The 21,439-nt window shown below is 40.0% G+C and overlaps 1 protein-coding gene across 1 annotated transcript in view; it reads left to right on the forward strand.

The window, feature by feature from the left end:
• fsip1 (fibrous sheath interacting protein 1) overlaps positions 1-18,563 on the forward strand; it is a 45,979-nt gene extending 27,416 nt beyond the window's left edge. The window contains exons 8-9 of the mRNA XM_089004321.1: positions 1,262-1,414; positions 18,174-18,563. Coding sequence (XP_088860447.1) covers positions 1,262-1,414; positions 18,174-18,260 — 240 coding nt within the window. The 3' untranslated portion in view covers positions 18,261-18,563. The remainder of the gene's footprint in view (positions 1-1,261; positions 1,415-18,173) is intronic.
• The last annotated feature ends 2,876 nt before the right edge of the window (positions 18,564-21,439 follow it).

Below are 21,439 nucleotides of genomic sequence, written 5' to 3' on the forward strand. Positions count from 1 at the left end.
CTTGTTTTTGAGTTGGTGACGAGTCCTCACCCTACGTCACTGAAGGAACGCCCCTAACCGAGAAAGGACATATACCTTGCATCACCTGAATGCATTTTGCGGTACTTTGTTTGGTCTGAAAACTTTGTGTTGATGGCGAAATTAGAAGGAAAACACATAAATAACGCGATGGTGAATCGTTGTGTGTTGCGCCAAGACTTCTACAGTGTATTTGATGTTCACTTACAAAACGTCCCGGGAGACAATTTCCACAGAGCTTTGTCACCCTCTTCTGCCTTTTTTGGGTACTTTGAGTACTAAAGAGTTTGTCACTACATTTCTCTCCAGATGCATCAAAATGACCGGAATAAATTCTTTAAACGATTGCAAACATGTATGCTTTCCTCTTCAGAACTATTTGAATCATATTCATAACTGGATGAGTAGCAAAAAAGCATCTTTTCAGAATCTGAAACCATTGTTTTGATTCTTGAGCAAGGCAAGACGTCTTGCCGTTACACCACGAACAAGGGGGCAGGACCTTCTGAAACTGGCCACTTCCGGGTTCAATTTGAAGTAGTTTTTGGACGCTTTAAGTAATTTTTATATTAGTAATATTTCTCTCCGGTAGAACACGCTGCACTACCATCATCATAAAAAAATGACGTCCACCATCACATATTAGCAGAGCGCAGAATTTGTCTCTATCAAATCCATCATATCATTCAAACCATCTTTGGCACAATTTAGACATGTTTGAATCTGGTGTGGGTCAATTTCAGTCACCAAATTATCAGGTGGGTGAAAAAAATAGCAGTCTCAATCTGACAGAACGCCAAGTGAGTTAAAGCTCTCCCTGCCAAATCTCACAAAATGGTAAACTTGACTTGCCTCGGCACATAAATGAAGATGTGCAATGTACATCTGCACCTTTGTACGAAAATATAACCCTATTAGTGTCCTCTCAGCCATTTCGACAGTATGCCTTAGCACATGTGTAGTTTATGTGAGTTTGCGGCTATGGTATGCCTTCCGTGTGAGAACCTGATATGATTCTTTACTGAGCAGCGGCGAGTGACAGCGATGAGCATCTTTCAAGTCTTGTAGCAATTTCAATCTTTCAACTCAAATTAATGATGACGAACTGCTACATGGATGGACTCCCAAAAGTGAACTGGATCAGCAAGGAGTGTGATTCTAGGACTGACGCCCAAATACGTCCATATAATCGTCAATGTCTTGGCTCTGGGTGACAATCGTTCGTGTGTCTGTTTTCTATCAGGAACGTGCCTCAGACACGGACCTGAGATACGATGGGGACCCTCCGCCAGCAGAGAAGGTCCTGCAGGACATCAAGGAGAGGAGGATGCAGGAGAAGCAGCTTCTGGAGATCCAACGGCAGCTGGACCTTCTGGGCCAGGACCAAGAGATGACAGTGAGTTGGCAGCCGCCATGTTTTCTCACACACTCACAACACAAAAATGCTCTTTATCAACGCGCCACCAGTGATTTTCATTAGAAGACCCTTCTTTGTTTATATCATCCACATACATAACAATAACAAGTGCAAAGTTCATATCCAGTGAAGATGATGATAAACGGTCCAGTATTTGTGTCACTACGATCTCACTGCTTCCTCAATGTCTTTTGGAGAGAACTCAAGATTCATGACATTTTTTACGATTGTGAAGTTTGCTTTGGTCAGTGCAAGTACAGAAAGACAAGGAGAATCCATCGGTGCCCTTTTGTGCAACGTATTGTTACATGCCGTCTTGGCATTCTTTACTCGAGACATGATGTCCGAGCTTCACCGTGTTCCTTGGAAACCGGTTGGAGCCCAGTCAGCTTTTAGCTCCCTTCGGTTGAGTTCCAAAGAAGGACTTCTCTCTCTCTTTCTCTCTCTCTCTGTCTCTTTCCAAACACTGTCATTACAGACAGCACCAAGGGAACGCTTTCAAAACAAAAGGTGAAAAACTGTTAGGACGACAAACAATGTTCCCGGATGACAAGGCCATATTTGACTTTGTTGGGCTTCATGAACAAATCCCTTTTTTCTTCCACCAGTGGCATTTGACTGCCATAAAGCATCATCTGAGTAGCCTGCAATTTGCCCCTCCAACAAAAAAGCCATTTTTGTCAGGGATAATCAAACACATGCTTTCATTCTGGCATGATGGACGAATGACGAATATCAACATAAAAGCAGTAAAGGGTAATAAAAACGTCATCATAGCTTTACTTCAAACAAAGCATTATGACATGTAACCAAAACCTAACCCGGACTTCATTTGAGGTTTTTTTTTTGTTTTTACCGAGCAGTCTGTTAAAGGACAACCAACGTCACTTTTTTGTTTCCTGACATCAGAAAAACGTTTTATAGCATCTAAAATACCCAAAACACGCAGTATGATATTTTTATTCAAATGCAAAACACCAATAAAAATGACTTAAAGTGTCCAAAATCTGCAAAAAATTGAGCTGCGAATTGGGCATTTTCAGAAAGTCCCGCACCCAGTTCGTGACGTCACGCCAAGACGTCTTGCATTGCTGGAGAATCAAAACAATGGCTTCAGATTTGGAGAATATGCTTTCTTGTTACACATCCAGTTATGAATATGATTCAAATAGTGAAGACGAAAGCATACATGTTTGCAATCGATTAAAGAATTTATTCCGTGTCATTTTGAGGCAACATTGGAGGGAAATGTCTCACCCAAAAAGAGGCAGAAAATGGCCACCGGGCTTCTGTGAGGAATGAATCAGCCTTACATGGAGCTTGGACGCCCTCTTCTGGCTCTTTCTGGTGCAACACGAGGTTTTCAGACCAAACAAGCATTGACGTGATGGAAGGACTGCTACAATGTGTCCTTTTTTTCGGTCAGTGACAAGACAGGGGCCCCCCAGGGGTGTGTGCTGAGCCCCCTCCTCTTCACTCTGCTCACGCACGACTGCTCACCATCATCACCCAGCTCCAACCTCTTCATAAAGTTTGCGGATGACACGACTGTGGTGGGCCTCATCAACAACGATGAGGAGACAGCCTACAGGGACGAGGTCAGCCGCCTGGCCACGTGGTGCAAGGACAACAATCTCCGTCTGAATGTGGAGAAGACGAAGGAGATTGTTGTGGACTTCAGGAGAGTGCGCCCCCAGCATGCTCCACTAACCATCGACGGTGCTGCAGTGGAGAGAGTTAGCAGCACCAAGTTCCTGGGAGTGCACATATCCGAAGACCTGTCCTGGAGCCACAACACGGCATCAATGGCCAAGAGATCCCACCAGCGCCTGTACTTTCTCCGCAAGCTCAAAAGAGTTGGAGCCCCGACCCCCATCACGACCTCCTTCTACCGCGGTACCATAGAGAGCATCCTGACCAGCTGTATCACCGTGTGGTACGGCGCCTGCACCGTGTCCTGCCGTAAGACTCTGCAGCGCATCGTGAGGACAGCTGAGAAGATCATCGGTGTCTCTCTCCCCCCCCTTCAGGACATCTACAACACCCGCCTCACCCGCAGAGCCATCCGGATCGCTGGCGATCCCACCCACCCCTCCCACAGCCTCTTCAGCCTGCTGCCATCGGGTCGGAGACTGCGGAGTCTCCGAGCCAAGACCAGCAGGCTCAAGGACAGTTTCTGCCACCAGGCAGTCCGGAGACTCAACTCCCTCCCAGCCCTGCCCAGCCTGCCCCTTCCCACTGCCACACTCACCGAACTCTGAGTACACGCTACATGCTGTACGATCATCCTGAACTCTATTTTTTGTTATTTCTCATTAGACAAGACCTCACTTCAACCCTTTCTAGTTGTTTGTTTTTGCAATTACGACATTACGTCACTTTATGTACGTCACTTCCTCACTTTACATATGTCACTACCTCACTTTACATACGTCACTACCTCACGTTCCATACGACACTACCTCACTTTACATACAGAAATTACATGTATTGTCTGTTGTCAATTGTATGTCTTTTTTAGCCACGTTATAAGTGCCTTGCATGTCTTGCACGCTGGGTCCGAGAGGACAATAATTTCATCTGTGCTGTATGTCATGCATATTAGCATATTTGACAATAAAGCTGACTTTGACTTTGACTTGACTTCCGGAATATTCAGCACGAGTCTTAAAACGTAAAATATAGCTATATGCGGTGGAATCTTTGTAAAATACGCTCAGTAGAAGTCATTTGAAGCCATTTTACAAATTATGGACACAACTTGTCCGGAGACGTTGGTTGTCGTTTAACTTCTCCTGTCTTCAGAAAGTTGGTGTCATTTTGCTGTGGACCACCACTAAAGGTTGACCTATTTAGCGCATCAAGGTTCGTCTGTTTGTGAAGATTTGTTTCTCTCATTCAGCTTATGTTCCACTCAAATTGTTTCAATCTATTAAGTTGATTTGTTAATAGTCATGACTCAAATTTATTACATTGTCGTGTGTGAAAGCTAGCCCGCAATTTTTCTTCATACTTCTATTAAAGTCCAAAGTGTGATGATGTAATTTAATCACTGTCACTTTTACTGCATTTATGAAAAATTATATTGCACATATTGCATTGTCTTACAAACGTAGTTAGAGGAACACGATCTAACAGATCCACTGCATCAACGTTTAAGACAAAATGTGTCGTTTGACCAATGGCCTTGTCATACCTCTCGACCTTTTTGTCATTCATGATAGTTGTGCAATGAAAACTGACAAGATAAATATTCTTATGTGTCCTGGACCGGGCGAATTGTCACACTCCAACACTAGAAGTCCAGGCAACCATAGTTACAAAGAGATCGTGCTCCTTTTGAGCATTATACCTACAACAATGCTAAGCTAATGTCTATGCTGTTCAATGCTAACATGCCCGCCACTTATGCCCACGCACAGTGCTCCTTTTGAGCTATAAATCTACGACAATGCTAAGCTTAAGTCTTTGCTGTCCCTTGCCAACATGCCCGACACTTATGTCCACGAATTGCCATTGATCAGAAGGTCCTCCCAACAAAGATGGCCGCCTCGTAGGCAATCTACTGTATCAGTGACATGTATCAGTTTATTTTGCCACAGCACCGATAATTTGTGCTTTGCATGTTCCATTCATCTGCAGTCTGGCTGGGTGAATATTTCTTCGTTAGGAGTAAGTCTCAGACTCTCCACAAGTCACATACCCAAACAAAATCACCTGGATTTGTTGCTAGTAGCCATTTTCAAAAATACGGTCACACAATTGGCAACACGGAGTCCCCCTCACTTTTTCACAATTCCAAGTATTGTCCCTGGACATTCTGGTAAGAAATGCTGTAAATAGCATTTGAATGAGAAAGAACCACACCCACTAACTGAGTATTTTCAACCACAGTTTTACAACTGGATGATGGGCGTGCTACAATTCTTCATTTTTTTTGTATATTTTCATCAAAGATTCTGTGGGCTTAATAAAAACACTTGGAAACTGTTTCAAATGGTGAAAAGAAAGTCTCCTTTGAACATCCCGTGCACATTGTAATAGAAGTAACAATTCTTCATCAACCGAACAGCTAAAGTCAGCGCCTGTAGTCTTATCCTTACAAAAAAAACTGTTGAAACTCTTAGCAGTTCAATACATTAACACCCGACGTCAGCAATTCATGTGCACATGAAAAACATTTAGTACTTGGATTTAGTCACACTTACAGGATACATCAATGCTCAATGTGGAGCTCTGTGACAGAAGAAGTTCTTCGTACTGCATACATCTCAAGCCACATTCTTGCAGTCACCAGACAACATTTGTGACCATAAATGAGTGCTGAAATGTAAATTGACTGCCACCTTAAACTCCGAAGGTATAAGGACTGTCCCACTTTTGGATTGAGAGATTAAACCATATTCTGGCATTCAAGTATTTCAATCCATATTATCCACTATTATTATCAATTCCATGGTATTTGTCCTCATTGTGAACTCGGTTTGTTGGAGATGCGAATCTCAACCAAATGCGGAAGCGAGAAGTATTATTATAGTACACATTATAGTATTATATTATAGCAAGTATATATATATATATATATATATATATATATATATATATATATATATATATATATATATATATATATATATATATATATATATATATAGATAGAGAGAGAGAGAGAGAGAGAGAGAGAGAGAGAGAGAGAGAGAGAGAGAGAGAGAGAGAGAGAGAGAGAGAGAGAGAGAGAGAGAGAGAGAGAGAGAGAGAGAGAGAGAGAGAGAGAGAGAGAGAGAGAGAGAGAGAGAGAGAGAGAGAGAGAGAGAGAGAGAGAGAGAGACCCATGCATCACATTATAGGATCCAGAAAACATTCAATGACTGTCAGGATCATATGATGGTCAGAAGAATACAGCACAGTATATACAGTAAAGTCTCGTTATATTCAAGGGAGTCCGAAAAAATATCGATATAACCGGGACTATCGATATATCCGACCCTGTTTGCATGTAATTTTCTCCGTGCGTGCATAGAAATAGTATCGATATAACCGGGACTATCGATATATCCAATATCGATATAACGAGACTTTACTGTACATCGAAACAAAAACATTAGTCGACCTGGTTTTGCACATGATTAGATTTGAAGTTCATCAAGCATGAGCACAGTTGATTTATTTCTTTTCTAGAGAAACCACATGCATGATTTGGCATTTCTTCCATTGTTGACATTGATAACACATTCCTCTGAAAATAAAGTCACCCCCCCAAAAAAGTAAACAATTCCAGAAAGCGGAGAATTCCAAGGAGTTTCCAAGGTCTGACCTTCCGAGTTTAGCGCTCCTGGAATCTCATTTGGCTGTGCTCCCATATCAACTGGAAAAAGGAAGACCAATTCCGCCATTTACAGTAAGGTTTTACAAAAGAGGGTCTTGCTTATAATTAGTCCCAACATCATTCATCTTACTACCGTGGTTCACACTGATTTTTCTGTTATCAACCAAAATCAGGGAGCTGTGTGTCCATAATTCATGCAGTACAATATAATACAGCTGTATTTAGAAACAAACCAACAGGTCAAAATATTAGGGAAACCGACGCAATATAGAGATGCGTGTAAAAATGTCGCAGCTTGGAATTGAAGCGGATTTACATGGGACAGGAGATGTGAGACAATCTGTTTTCGTCAATGGATGCTACAGCTTCATGTTTGCTTTCAACAGTTAGCTTGTAGTAGACACACATTCCACCATGACGTCCCTGATCCACTGGTGATAAGGATGTTTTGATCCTCTACTCTTTCATCTAGAATTGCTTCATGTAACAAAGAGGGTATAGAAAGTGCTTAAGAATGAATGACTCTGTGTCTTTGTGTTGTCATATTTATTTTTTTATTTTTCTTTTAACTTCTACATAGCGCCGCGAGACGATACAGATACAGTAAAGTCTCGTTATATCGATATTCAAGGGAGTCCGAAAAAATATCGATATAACTGGGACTATCGATATATCCGACCCCGTTTGCATGTAATTTTCTCCGTGCGTGCAGAGAAATAGTATCGATATAACCGGGACTATCGATATATCCGATATCGATATAACGAGACTTTGCTGTAATTGCAGTTTTACACAGCACGTTCAGAGATGACAATACATGAATCACAATTTGCACCGTATGCTGAATTTGCTCTTTTACATATTTTTTATGGCGTTGAAGTGAAACAGACAAACCCAAGTGTGGAAAGAAGGGAGGGCAAGATGAAGAGTCAGAAAATAAGTAACCTCCCAAGGATAATTTATATATTCAAATGGACAAAAAAACAATTGATCAACAGTATGAAAATTAACAAGTCTGAAAAAAAAAATCAAAGTCAAACCACAACATAGCGGGGAACATACCAGAACAAAAAAATGTGACAATTGACCAAACAATAAAAAATAAAAGGCGAAAACAACAAAACACAGTCTATAGCTAGAAGGCTAAATATTAAACTGATGAGTCAACAAGTGGTGACCGGGATGAGGGGGGGGGGGGGGGCATCTGGACAAGGCATGATTTGCTGAGAAAGCTTATTGGTTGACACATGGGACCAGGCTGACAACAGGTGGACCCATGGGATGCAAGAGAACAACACATTTTATGAAACAAATTAATTATAAGCAAGGCAATAACAACACGGCAACACATGATCAAGTGTTTGCTTTGCTCTTAGTTATGAAATCAGCAATCCAATTTGCATTAAAATTCATGCATTTTCTGGTCCGCTTATCATCAAATGGGTCGCGAGCCATGCTGGAGCCTATCACAGCTATAATTCAAGGTACACCCTGAATTGTCCGCCACCCAATTGTAGAACACACAACCGTATAATTGCACATTCTCACAACCATACCTGTGTGATTTTTGGAATGTGGAAGTAAACTGGAGAAAACCCACACAGGCTCAAGGAGAACATGCAAAGTCCATATTGGGAGGCAGAAGCAGGAATCAAACCCTGCACCTGTGCACTGTGAGGCTGACATGCTAACCAGTTGACCGGCGAACCGTCCTTGTCTTGACCACTGCTTTCAAAATTGAGACATTTTGTATAAAAGTGCACCTTATGTCACTGCTTTGGTTGATTAATAAAATATGGTTCACTCAACATTAACTCACTGCCAGATGATGTGCAAAAATGTATCCACTCCAGTGACAGGGTTTTTGTCATTGTCACTCAAATTGCAGGACCCACAGAATATTGAGTTTGAGGACTACATAAAAATTCAATTCAGCGTAAGAAAGCCTCTTTTCATCAGAAAAAAAGAGTTAATTCCAAAGTTCATGAAAAGGTTTCTTCAGTTCTTCTTTGAAGGTTTTGGACGTTTCACTTCTCATCCGAGGAGCTTCGTCATCAAACTAAAATTTGCTGGTAGCTCTGGCCATATATATATATATATATATATATATATATATATCCCGAATGTCCAGAGGTGGCGGTGCCAGACCTCTGTTTTGATAGGTCCTAAGTTAATTTCTAAGTTATATGGGTCTGGAGTTAACTGAGCTCGAAATAGGGGCGGCTGTACAAAATACAATACATACATATTGATTTTTATAGCGCTTTAACAACAGCTGAAGTTGTAACAAAGTGATAACATTGAAAAAAGGCAAATGCTGCCTCCTCGTGCAAGGGAAAAACATAGCCAGATAATAATAATAATAATTAATACATTTATTTTACAAGCGCCTTTCTGAACACCCAAGGACACTTTACAATAAAAACAATAAATAAAACAATAAAACCATGAATAAAACAATAAATAATAAAATAGTAGATTAAACTAGACCATGAAAGCAAGTTTAAACAGGTGGGTTTTGAGATGAGATTTGAATGTAGGAAAGGAATCAATATTACGGATGTTGGAAGTGAGTTCCAGAGTTTGGGAGCAGAGCGGCTGAAAGCTCTGCACCCCATCGTGGTGAGACTGGCATACGGCATACAGAGGTGTAGGGAGGATGAGGATCTGAGGGCCCGAGAGGGAACGGAGATTTGAAGTAGGTCAGACAGATGAGGGGCAAGGTTATGGATGGCTTTAAATGTCAACAGAAGTATCTTGAAATCAATATGAAGTTTAACAGGGAGCCAGTGGAGCTGCTGGAGGACAGGAGTGATGTCGTGAAAGGAGGGGGTTTTAGTGATGATCCGGGCTGAGGAATTTTGGAGTAGTTGGAGTTTATGGAGACATTTTTGATTGACCCCGAAAAGAAGTGAGTTACAATAATCGATGCGGGAGGTGACGGGACTGTGGATAAGGATAGCAATGGTGTGAGGGATGAGAGAGGGACGGAGACGATTGATATTACGGAGGTGGAAATATGCAGACCGAGTTATGTTATTTATATGAAAAAGATAGAAGATATGAAAAGATAGTGTGCTATCGAGGATGTCTGACCAGTGCTTTATCGGTGCTCCCCGCAAGAAAAAAAATCAAAACCCGAACAAATTTGAGAATGGCGCTCCACAACACACTTCAATTCGGGAATCGCAGCAAATGAATTACGTTGACAACTAAAAGCAACATAGTAGTGGCAGTTTGCATCCTCCCTCTCTGCATGCCCAAAATCTCGTTTTTTTTTCCAAACATCGTTCATCATTTTGGATACAATTCGCAGGTCATTGCGGCAATAGTTGTTTTGCTAAAACAGCAAAAGTCCACGGAGGGTCGCCCAGTGGATTCTGCCGGTTGTGACCTACTCTGTCAATGTCTGTTTTGAACAAAAGCAAAGACCACAGCACATGTCGAGTCATTAACAAAACTATGTGCATCTTTCTGCCGCACGGAAAGCCACATTTTATGAAAGGATCATTCCTGTGGTGAAATATTGCTCACATGCCGAGGTCAAGTGAGGACAAGGTGGTTCTGAGCCTCTGGACAATAACTGGACTTGGACAGAAAATGTGGTACCCAAAACCCTTCCCCATCTTCCTCACAGTTGACATACTTCCATTTTGGATGATATCATACATTTTTTCTAATGAAGAAAACATTGCTGGCCTTCATTGTAAGAAATTCAACATGTGTTTGAAGGGAGCACATGGATCGAATATTTCCCTGTGCACTGAGTACAAGTGGACCCAGGGGTTTGTTGGACCGTTAAGTTGACTTATTCGACTCGAGTCAGTGACCATGAAAGCCGAGCTGCTTTGCAATTTGTGGAAAGTCAACCTGTGCCATCCGATGTGTGTACAGAAGCTTAACAGTGAGCGGTCCTTTTGCTCAACTACTGTGCGTTTGACGTATCGCCGTCAAAGTGATACTGGATACAGTGATACCTTGGCTTACGAACTTAATTTGTTCCCAGAGAGAATGTGTAAGGTAAAAAGTGTGTATCCCAAAAAAAATTCCCATAGGAAACCATTAAAATGAGAATAATCCGTTCCCAGGTCCCCATAAAACATTATTTTCTACTTTCTAATTTTCTAAGCCTTAAAATTACACAAAATATACCTTATTTTATGTATAATATATGTGCTATGGTATTATAATTAAAAAAAAAACTGTACTGTATAATAAAGTTGTTTCATTTACCTTTGTGATGGTCGTTTATGGCTCGATGGAATGGAGTGGCCGGTTTCATCAGCATTAAACACTTGATGAGGAACGTAGCCTTCTTCTATCACCATCTCGAGGAATGAGCCCTAGGAGGTGCTTTCTCTGCGATAATTTTACCTTTTATCTCATCAATTGTGTTCTGTTTTGCTGGGTTGATAGCTTTTTGCATCAAGTGTACAGATGGCTTGTGCGGGTTATTTGTGGAGCCTGATTGATGGGATATTTTAACCTTCCAGTCTACACTCTGCTTTTGAACCATCAAAGTTGAAACAAGTCCAAATGTCACTGTTTTCTGTCCATTTTCTCAGCATTTCACTTTTGTTTTTTTTGTTTCAAGCTCTGTTATCTCCCTTTTCTTTTTGTGGGTGTGTGTGTGTGTGTGTGTTTTCTCACTCTCTCTCTGTCGTCTGCCTGTCTCTTTAATGTTTAACCCCCCCCCCCCTCACTGCTGTGTTCATTACCAATCACGGTGCTTTAACCAAAGACTAAGGGCGGGGAATAGAGGACAAAACAGTCGGCCACCATTTTCGGCCACCGCTTTCTTGGAGAACAGGCTCGGACGCGAACGACACATCACTCATTGTGGCGTGTGTATCCCGAAAAATACTTCGTATGCCAAGGTAAAATTTACAGAAATGTAACGTTCATAAACTGAAAAGTTCATAAGCCAAGGGGTTCGCAAACCGAGGTACCACTGTAGTTTCAAGTCGCCGCCTGTTTCTTGGTCAACAGAAAATAAATTTCTCTCCAACGGTGGTGCGAAGACAAATGACTTTGTGCATGAGAGCCAAACACAAAGACAAAGTCCTGTGGCTCATATGGTTTGAGTCTCGCTGTTGGACACAAAACAACGAGGGCCTGCTGGTTCTGGTTCTGGCTACCAGGTGGTAGAGAAAGAACTCAAAAGGGAACATTATTGGGATGCCTACAGAATGGGTGCAAAGAGAGAGAGAAAAAGACCACTAAAATATTATCTTCTGCTGATTTGTCTGTTTCCTTGTGGAGCTTTTTTGACTTAACATAGACTCAACCTATGTGTGATATCTTACAGTGGAATAAGGGTGCTATCCGGACAAACATACATGGCGTGTGTTTTCTTTGGAAAATTCTGACACGTGCCGCGGCCTCTTTCTCTCCTGTGGTTTGAATTGAAAGCACAGACTTTAAAAATCCTGCATGGAGAGCTGTTGAAAAGGCTTTTCTAAAATTAGCCCCCTCTGTAGACAGAAGGCAGACACAGAGCAACATACGTCGGAACCGGGGAGAAGAAGTCAACTTCTTTAACCGAAACTGAAAATTCTTGAGTCCTTTTTTTTTAGGATTTTATTCTTAATTTTGACATTGTGTCTTGATCCCTCTGAATTATTGCTGGAATCATTCGTAGAATGCATTATTATTATTATTTTCTGTATATGATACCTGTTCATGTTAAGGCTTTGTTGGGGCTTCAGCTGTTGTTACGCTATATAAATCAATATGTATTGTATTATTATTATTATTTTAGTAGTAGTAGTTTTTGTCAATGGATGCTACAGCTATATGTTTGCTTTCAAAACTTAGCTTGTAGCAGATGTGCACATTCCCACCATGACATCTCTGATCCACTAGTGAACAGGAGGCTTTCATCCTCTCATCTTTCATCTAGAACTGCTTCATGTAATAACGTGTTTGTCATGTACTCAAACATAATAGAGTACATGGGGGAAGTCGTTAAGATTGGACAACTGTCCATGTTTTTATGTCCCTGTTGTGTTTATTATTTTGCTTTGAGTTGACTATTATGTGAAGTGTGTTGTTACAGCTGCAGCTGTTGTCTAAGCGCTATATAAATCAGGATGTATTGTATTGTCTGTCTATATACACACACTCACATTAGTGGCGTGAGTTTGTGTTACTTCCGGGTTGAGTGAACGCTGGCACGAATGGCTGCCGCTTACTAACGCACAGGGAGAAAAAAATCTTATCCCGTGACGGTAAAGTGTCCTTGAAAGTTTTGCAGGGCGCTTGAAAATAAAATATATTATTATTATTATTATTAATAATAATAATAATAATAATAATAATAATAATACAGTAAAGTCTCGTTATATCGATATTCAAGGGAGTCCGAAAAAATATCGATATAACCGGGACTATCGATATATCCGACCCTGTTTGCATGTAATTTTCTCCGTGCGTGCATAGAAATAGTATCGATATAACCGGGACTATCGATATATCCGATATCGATGTAACGAGACTTTACTGTACATTTCATTTCTAAGCGCCTTTCAAAACTCTCAAGGACACTTTACAGTCACAGGATCAGTTTTTCTGCGGGTGAGCAGCGGCAGCCACATGTGCCAGCGTTCACTCAACCGGGAAGTAACTCGGCTAGAAAGCTTATTATTAATATTATTATATATTCTATTATTATTGTTATTATGAAGAATGAATGACACTGTGTCTTTGTGTTGTCATATTATTTGTTATTTAGTTTTTTTTTAAACTTTGTTACTTCCGGGTTGAGTGAACGGTGGCGCGTGTGGCTGCCGCTGCTCACCCGCTGCACAAACATTCTGTTATGGCCCAGATGCTGCACATTTTCAAGATCTTAGTCTTTAATATTTTTTTCAGATGTGTTGCTCTGTGGACATGTGCTAACACATTGCTATCATTTAAACAAACTTTCACAACTGGAAACCTTTTTACGGGTTGAAACAGGCTGATTATCACCGGTCCTTAAACGTGTAGTCATTCGTTCTCTATTGCCAGGACAACTAGCGTTGTTGCAAAGAATTTTAAGCCCAGTCAGTGGGATACTTTTATTGCCTCTATTCGTTAGAGTGAAAATAGTGACATATCAATTTGACACATTGCTTTTGTTTTATGTTCCCAATTGATGTCATATTTGCCTATCCCGAGTTCCAAGTGGGTCAACTTCAAAATATCCATGAAAGGAATGTGTTGACAAAGAGCTACAAGCCTGGACATTTTTTTATTTATATATTTTTTTATTGTTAATAAAATGGTGGGGCAGGGACTTTTTAAATGGAGGTCAAGACGCTTTTCTCTCCTCATTATTTTTGGGGGTTTATTACTCTAGTGAATATGAAATACATTTTACAAAAAATGAAAGCAAATATACAGTTCAGCAACATTTTTGAGAACTGAAGGTCAAGTTCATGTTACATCTTGCGTGTCGAAAGAAAAACGTGGCAGTGCCTCGAGGGTGGGTGGGCTGGGGGGATCATCAAGACTGGAATGCATCCCCGCTGCCTGTGACCTCATGCCTGTAGAGAAAATGATATACAATGTCTGGGTAATTGAAGGGGTCATAAATGGCTAACGCAAGGCTAACCTCCATGACCTGAAGGCTGTCATTACATTGTGGAGTAGTGAAAGTGAAGGGCAGTATCTTCTGGTGAAGATGTCCTACCAACAAGTGAAGACTCTTCTACCTTTCACAAGGGTGGGCCATTGAAGGGCAGCATTTACAAGTTGTAATGTATTAGCTTTAGCTTGTTGGGATAGATGAGACTCAGGAATGTGATTGACAAACGTTTTACACTTCGTACCGCCTCCTAAATTTTCGGTAAGCCCTATCGCCGCGCATCATTTTGTTCTTTTGACTTCAGGTTGGCGCCGCGAGAGTGGGTGCCTTTACAGCAGCTCCTGTATTTTGTTTTTCCACTTCTTTCTTTCCTTTCCTCTTCCTTTCATAACTGCTGCTGTCAAATATAAATTTCTCCACAGCGAGACGAATAAAAGTACAGTGATACCTTGGCTTACGAACTTAATTGGTTCCCAAACACAGTGAGTAAGGTGAAAAGTGTGTATCCCAAAAATTAATTTCCCATAGGAAACCATTAAAATGAGAATAATGCATTCCCAGGTCACCATAAGACATGATTTTCTACTAAATAAGCCTTAAAACTACACAAAATATACCTTATTTTATGTTTAATAAATGTGCTATTGTATTGTAATGAAAGAAATACACTGTACTGTATAATGTTTTTTTTATTTACATTTGTGATGGTCGTTGATGGCTTGATGGAATGGGCTGGGAGGTGGTCGGTGGGAGGAAATTGCTGTTTGGAAGGAAAGTCACATTCCATAAGGACTGTAATTAAAGAAATAAACTGTACTTATAATAAAGTGGTTTTATTTACCTTTGTGATGGTCGTTGACGGCTTGATGGAATGGAGTGGCCGGTTTCATCAGCATTAAACACTTGATGAGGAATGTAGCCTTCTTCTTTCACCATCTTGAGGAATGATCCCTTGTAGGCTTCGACAGGATTTCCGGCAGAACTGGCTGCCTCACCGTGACGAATGTGAACGACACATCACTCATTGTGGCGCTCCATGTGTATCCCGAAAAATAGTTCGTATTCCAAGGTTAAATGTTCATAAATTTAACGTTCGTAAACTGAAAAGTTCGTAAGCCAAGGGGTTCGTAAACCGAGGTATCACTGTCCATCCAATCCAATCATGAGAAGAAAAGAGCGTCAGCGCAGAGCGCCGATGCGTATATGGAAATGTCGTGGTTTGGAATTGAAGCGGATTTACGTGGGACAGGAGATTTGATAATGAAGCATAATTCATTCATGTTCAGCGCACACTTTTTTTGCATACAAAAATTTTACTTACTCGTAAGGAATAGTATCTTGAAAAACATTAAAAAGCCTACAAAATGTCATACAGTTTCATTGCATACTATAAAAACAAAACACACCAAAATAAATGGTCAGAATATAGTGCAGTTTGTATGTGGAACTGTCGCGGCTTGGAATTGAAGCGGATTTACGTGGGACAGGAGATGTGAGACAACCTATTTTCGTCAATTTCGTGTTTGCCTTCAACATTTAGCTTGTAGTAGACGTACACATTTCACAATGACATTCCTGATCCACTGGTGAAAAGGACATTCCGACGGTGCAGAAAGTGCTTAAGATTGAATGACTGTCACTTTGTGTTGCCATATTATTTGTTATTTAGTTTTTCTGTGTTTTTTTTACTTCAAGATGATGCCGCGAGAGTGGCTGCCTTTATAGCAGCTCCTGTATTTTGTTTTGTTTTTCCTTTCATAACTTTGCTGCTGTGAACTATAAATTTCTTCACTGCCAGACTAATAATAATACATTTCATTTCTAAGCGGCTTTCAGAACTCTCAAAGTCACTTTACAGCCACAGGATCAGCCACACGCGCCGGCGTTCACTCAACCCGGAATAACTCAAATAGATAGGAAGTTAGCTAGCTAGCTAATAGATAACTAATAGCTAGCTTATGGATAGCTTATAGAGAGCAAATATATAGCTAGCTAGATAGCTACTAGATAGCAAATAGATAGGTATCTAGGTAGCCAGCCAGATCGCTAGCTAGATAGCCATACTTTTATGTAATATGTGAAGGAGATGAAACATTCTAATGGCATCCCCAAATTCAAAATGGCCTCCGAGAGGAAACTAAAACTACAATGTGGCCCGCGATAAAAAAAAACGTACTGATTTTAACTTTTTGCCTGGCAACACAGTTTTGCTCGATGTATGCAATTTTGTCAAATTAATCTCACGGCCAGGCCACAACAAAACGGTGTTTCTCCTCCATAAACATTTTGCGGTGGTCCAACTCGTAAGACAAATTCGCTCCCCCGCTAACGCTAGTCCACTCCTTGTCCTTGTCGAATAACTCAAGTGAGCTCTTGTGGAAAGATTGTCTCTAGATGAAGATGTTTCTAAAGTACGCACTTGAATCCGACTTGAAAATAATCCAATCTAATCTTTAAAACCCTTCTCAAAACTCACTTGTACTACAGTATTTGGAATTTCACTCAGCATGATTCTGACTTGGTTTTATTCCCTTGTGCTTTCTACTATCTTTGTGCCTGTTTTATTTCCTGTAGGATAGTTGGCCATGTTAAGCGCTTTGTTACAGCTGCAACTGTTGTTAAAGTTCTATACAATACAAATCAGTATGTATGTATTGTGTTATGTATTGTATTGTATTATATAAATAAATACATGAATAAATACAAATTCAGTCCAGTATAACGTTTTTAGTGCCTTCTAACATTCTTTCCCAATGAAAATACTACTAGAATTCATACTTTTTCAATTGGACTGATGCAAGGGTCACTCGACCAGGTGTACAGGTGATGGAGAATAAGAAGTTATCATATTTAAAAGTTTCATGCTGTTATATGCTTAGTTAACATTTGTGACTCGAATACACATCTGAAGCACAGACAACCTGGGGTCAATCTGAGGTCAACAGACACAGCTTGTTAAACTGTCATCTTCATCTAGGAGATCTGGCCTTGAACAGAATTTAGGACTTGGGAAACTCCTTATCACAGGAGTAATTTACGACTTGAAACTCCTTCACAGGAAGAGCTCATTAGCCAGTTCATGGAAAAGACAATGTTTTATTGCTTACAGCTGTTCGTGCTTAGAACTCAAGAGGTGTGGTATTCTAATCAAGAAAACTATGTTTTACTAATGTATCACTTTAATTTGCATATACTCTCAATAAATAGCTTGGCAGAGGGCTGCAGAATTCAGGCGTCTGTCATGAATGGCTACGTCTCCTGCCGGCAGTAAAAAGACAATCTTTCTTGGTTCGAGTCTTTGTCCACAGTGTCCGATCGAACATCTCTGACAACAGGTGTGACTTCACCGACACAGACTGTCCAGTTCGGTCACGTAACGCCACATTGCTCGACTCACAGCGGGCCTGAAGGAAACTCACGTGCACAGCCAGAGTCCTGCTCGCGTGCAGTCAAAATATTTAAATTCAAATAAATCCAAGAGCTAACAAAGCCTACATCAGTTGGAGTGTTGTTTCCTTTGGATTCCGAAAAGGGAATATTGACTTTGTTGCCAAACATTATGATGATAAATAAACTTATCATCCAATGTCAACAAACGGTTTGTGGTGATTATTCAAAAGCTGAACATATGCCCAGAGAAGAATGTTTGTCGGAGTGCATTTGAGGGAGGATGCTGAAATGAGATGGGAAAATGGCATCTTCTCTTGTGATGGAACAGGCACGTGTGGTGCGTTATTTCCCTGCTAGTCATTCACAGAATGTGTCAGAGTCCTTGTTAAAAAGTCTGAACTCATAAAAGTTCACGGTATAACATGCTTTGATAAATTTGTGTCTGTTCACAGAGCGGGTCGGAGAGCCTCAGCAAAGAGCAGTTAGTTGGCCTGCTGGATGGTTGTGAGCTGATGGAGCTGACGGAGCCAGAACTCTGACACGAAAACGTGGATCTCCTCCACGCGAGGCCCCGCTGTCAAGATGTCCATCAAACCGCACGCTCCCCATCGTTTGACTTTGTGCTTCCTGTTCTCCAGTGTACGAAGTAGAGCAGAACAGATTTTGATGGGTGGATTTATTTCACTGTCACAAGATGCGATTGTAACTCGTAAAAATGATTGCAAAAAGTGATTTGTAAAGTGATTCACTTCTGAGGGAGTCTTTTTGAATGTGAATAGTTCAGACGTTCAGACTATATTTAAGCATTGATTCATCAGAGGTGCTTCCATACTTTTGCTGGAAATAAATTCCCACACTTATATTGGTGTAATGTAGTTTTTTTTGGGGGGGCAGTGAAAAATCTCTATACTGGACTATTTAGTCATAACAACAACTGAAGTTATTATTTTCATTCCTGCATGTGTTAGATGATCGATCACCTGCCAGGGTTGGATTGTTATTCCTGTTCAGATGTTTATTTATTTGTTTAATGTGTTTATTTTGTGCTTGGGAGCCATTTACTGAGCGAGTTGCTTGTTCTGCAGCTACAAAGGGACATAAGTCTGCTTGTGCCGGTCCCAAGCCCGGATAAATACAGAGGGTTGTGTCAGGAAGGGCATCCGACGTAAAAGCTTGGCCAAAACAAACATGCGGATCAAACCTCTGGGGATGCAGGACACTGATTCGCTGTGGCGACCCCTTGAAGGGAAAAGCCGAAAGGAAAAGAAGATATTTTTTTATTTATCTGGTTATTTTATTTTATGTATGTATTTATTTATTTATTAGTTTACGCATTTATTTAATGTGTTTATTTTTGCATGTATCTAATAATTTTAGTTTTCATGTATGTATTTATTTATTAGTTTATGTATGTATTTACTTATGTTTATTTTTATTCATCTGGTTATTTTATTTACTTATTTATTTGTTTGTTAATTTTTTTATTCCTCTATTTCTTTTTATTTATGTTTTTGTTTATTATTTTCTTCCGCTGGTTGTTTTATTTGTTTTGTGTGTGTTTGTTTTTTATTCTTCTATTTATTTATTTTTTATTTATGTGTTGATTTATTAATTATTCATATGGTTATTTGAGTAATTTATTTAGTTGTTTATTTATTTATGTATTTTTTTTATTTTATGTGTTTATATTTTATTTATCTGGTTATTTTATGTATGTATGTGCTTGTTTATTTACTCTGTCTTTTAATGTTATTTATTTTTTATTTTGTGTGTTTATTTTTTATTCATCTTGTTATTTGTATATTTATTTCTTTTGTGTGGTCGTTACTTATCTGGTTATTTATTTATTTACTTTTTTTTATTCATGTTTTTATTCATTTGTTTATTTGTTTGTGTACTTAGTTATTTACTTGTTTATTCTCAGGGGAACCACTGAGAATCTGAGCGTTTGCATTTGCTCGAGGGATATTTTTAGCTCTATTGACAGCTTCTGTTTATTTGTGCTTTCCCAGTGCGACTAACAACTGTGCACCTGGATGACATCTATAACCCTCTCCCCGTCCCCCGCCACACACCCCACCGCACCCACCTGATTTGCTCACTCTTCACCTCACATTGTGACCCCGTGCCGACAGTCGGAATCATCTCACATTCCTGTCAAGTGAAAACATTCCTACGAAGTCGGACCTTGATTAAAGTCTTGCTAAATACTCTAATCTTGCATCATTAGCGATCCGGTTACCAAAACAAATATATTTTGTCTGAGTATTTTCACAAATGATGGCATATTTGAGCCGGATAAACTGCTGAACTCAACATGGCAAGAATGAGTCAGCGTTAATGTCTCTATGTAAAGCACAGGTGTCAAAGTCAAGGCCCGGGGGCCAAATCCGGCTCGCTACACTATTTTGTTCGTCCCGCGAAAGCAAACTTAACTTGTGAAATTCCGTGAGGCAAAGTACCAACAAAAAATTCGAATTGTTGTATATAAACCACAAAAATAGTCATTATGTATTACTTCAAATTTGAAAACTAGTCATTTATCAATTTGTTATGCGCTCTGTATGTAATATGAGGAGTGGATGAAACCTTGTAATGCCTTCTCCAAATTCATAACGGCCCCAGAGAGGAAACTGAAACTACAATGTGGCTTTGACACCGCTGATGTAAAGAGACATGTTACATTCTTTGACTGTCTGGGCTTCTTTGGACAGACTTGCACATAACTGGACCTCCTATTGATGCTTTTCAATTGGCAAACATTCATTCATCCTTTTTCTAATACTAATAATACATTTTATATTTTAAGCGCCTTTCAAAGCTCTCAAGAACACTTTACAGTCACCGACAGGCATAGGTACTATAATAAATAAAATACAACCACAAATAGAATGCAATAAATAAAATACAATTATAAATAGAAACAACAGAGAGAGAGCTACACAGAAAATGCAATTTTATATTTATTAATTGTCCCAACGCTTGTCACAGGTATGCTGGACCTAGATCCAATCTCTTAGCCCGGTGCCTGTAGCCGCTTTTCGTGAAGATGTCGCTAAAGGCGAATGAATGTTCTCTATCAAACGAGGTTAAACACGCGTGAATCTTTGATAACATTGATCACCCTCACCATTTAAAGTTAACATGTGGTTTTAGCATAGCTCTGCTAACTAAGTTGAGCTTTTTCCAGTACGTGCTAACTTGCTAAATGCTCATTCCTGTTTATTTTGACTGTTATAAGCATGATAAAGGATGCGTAATAGCAGAGAGAGCAAATCTCTGCTCTCCATTGTTGTTATGTTATGTTTTCTTTGTCTTGTTCCCAATCATGCATTCAGCGCAGCGTATTTGAGGCTATACCCAGATGTATAATTTTACATTCCACTTCAAACCGAGCGGTGAAAAAGCAGTATTGGATCGCCACTTGTTTAAGTACACATTCCTCGCAACGACGGCATTGTGTAAAAAAGTCCAAATTTTGACAGCACTAAAGTGAGCAAATTTATCACTCCGACGTGTTAAATTCCTAGACGTCTGCTGATCACATGCAACGCTCGGAAGGTTGAAAGAGACGCTTGTGTGATGTGTAATCATATCTGTATGAATGTGCTCTTTAAGAGGGTTATATTTCATGGCGATTTTTCCTGCTGTTGACTCCCAAGGATACTCCCTTTTCTCTGAACCATCAGCAGACCCGACTAATGGATTCCAGTTGCTT

This window comes from Hippocampus bargibanti, linkage group LG09 (assembly GCF_051943395.1).
Source record: "Hippocampus bargibanti isolate YZ-2025 linkage group LG09, ASM5194339v1, whole genome shotgun sequence".
NCBI classification, from domain to species: domain Eukaryota; kingdom Metazoa; phylum Chordata; class Actinopteri; order Syngnathiformes; family Syngnathidae; genus Hippocampus; species Hippocampus bargibanti.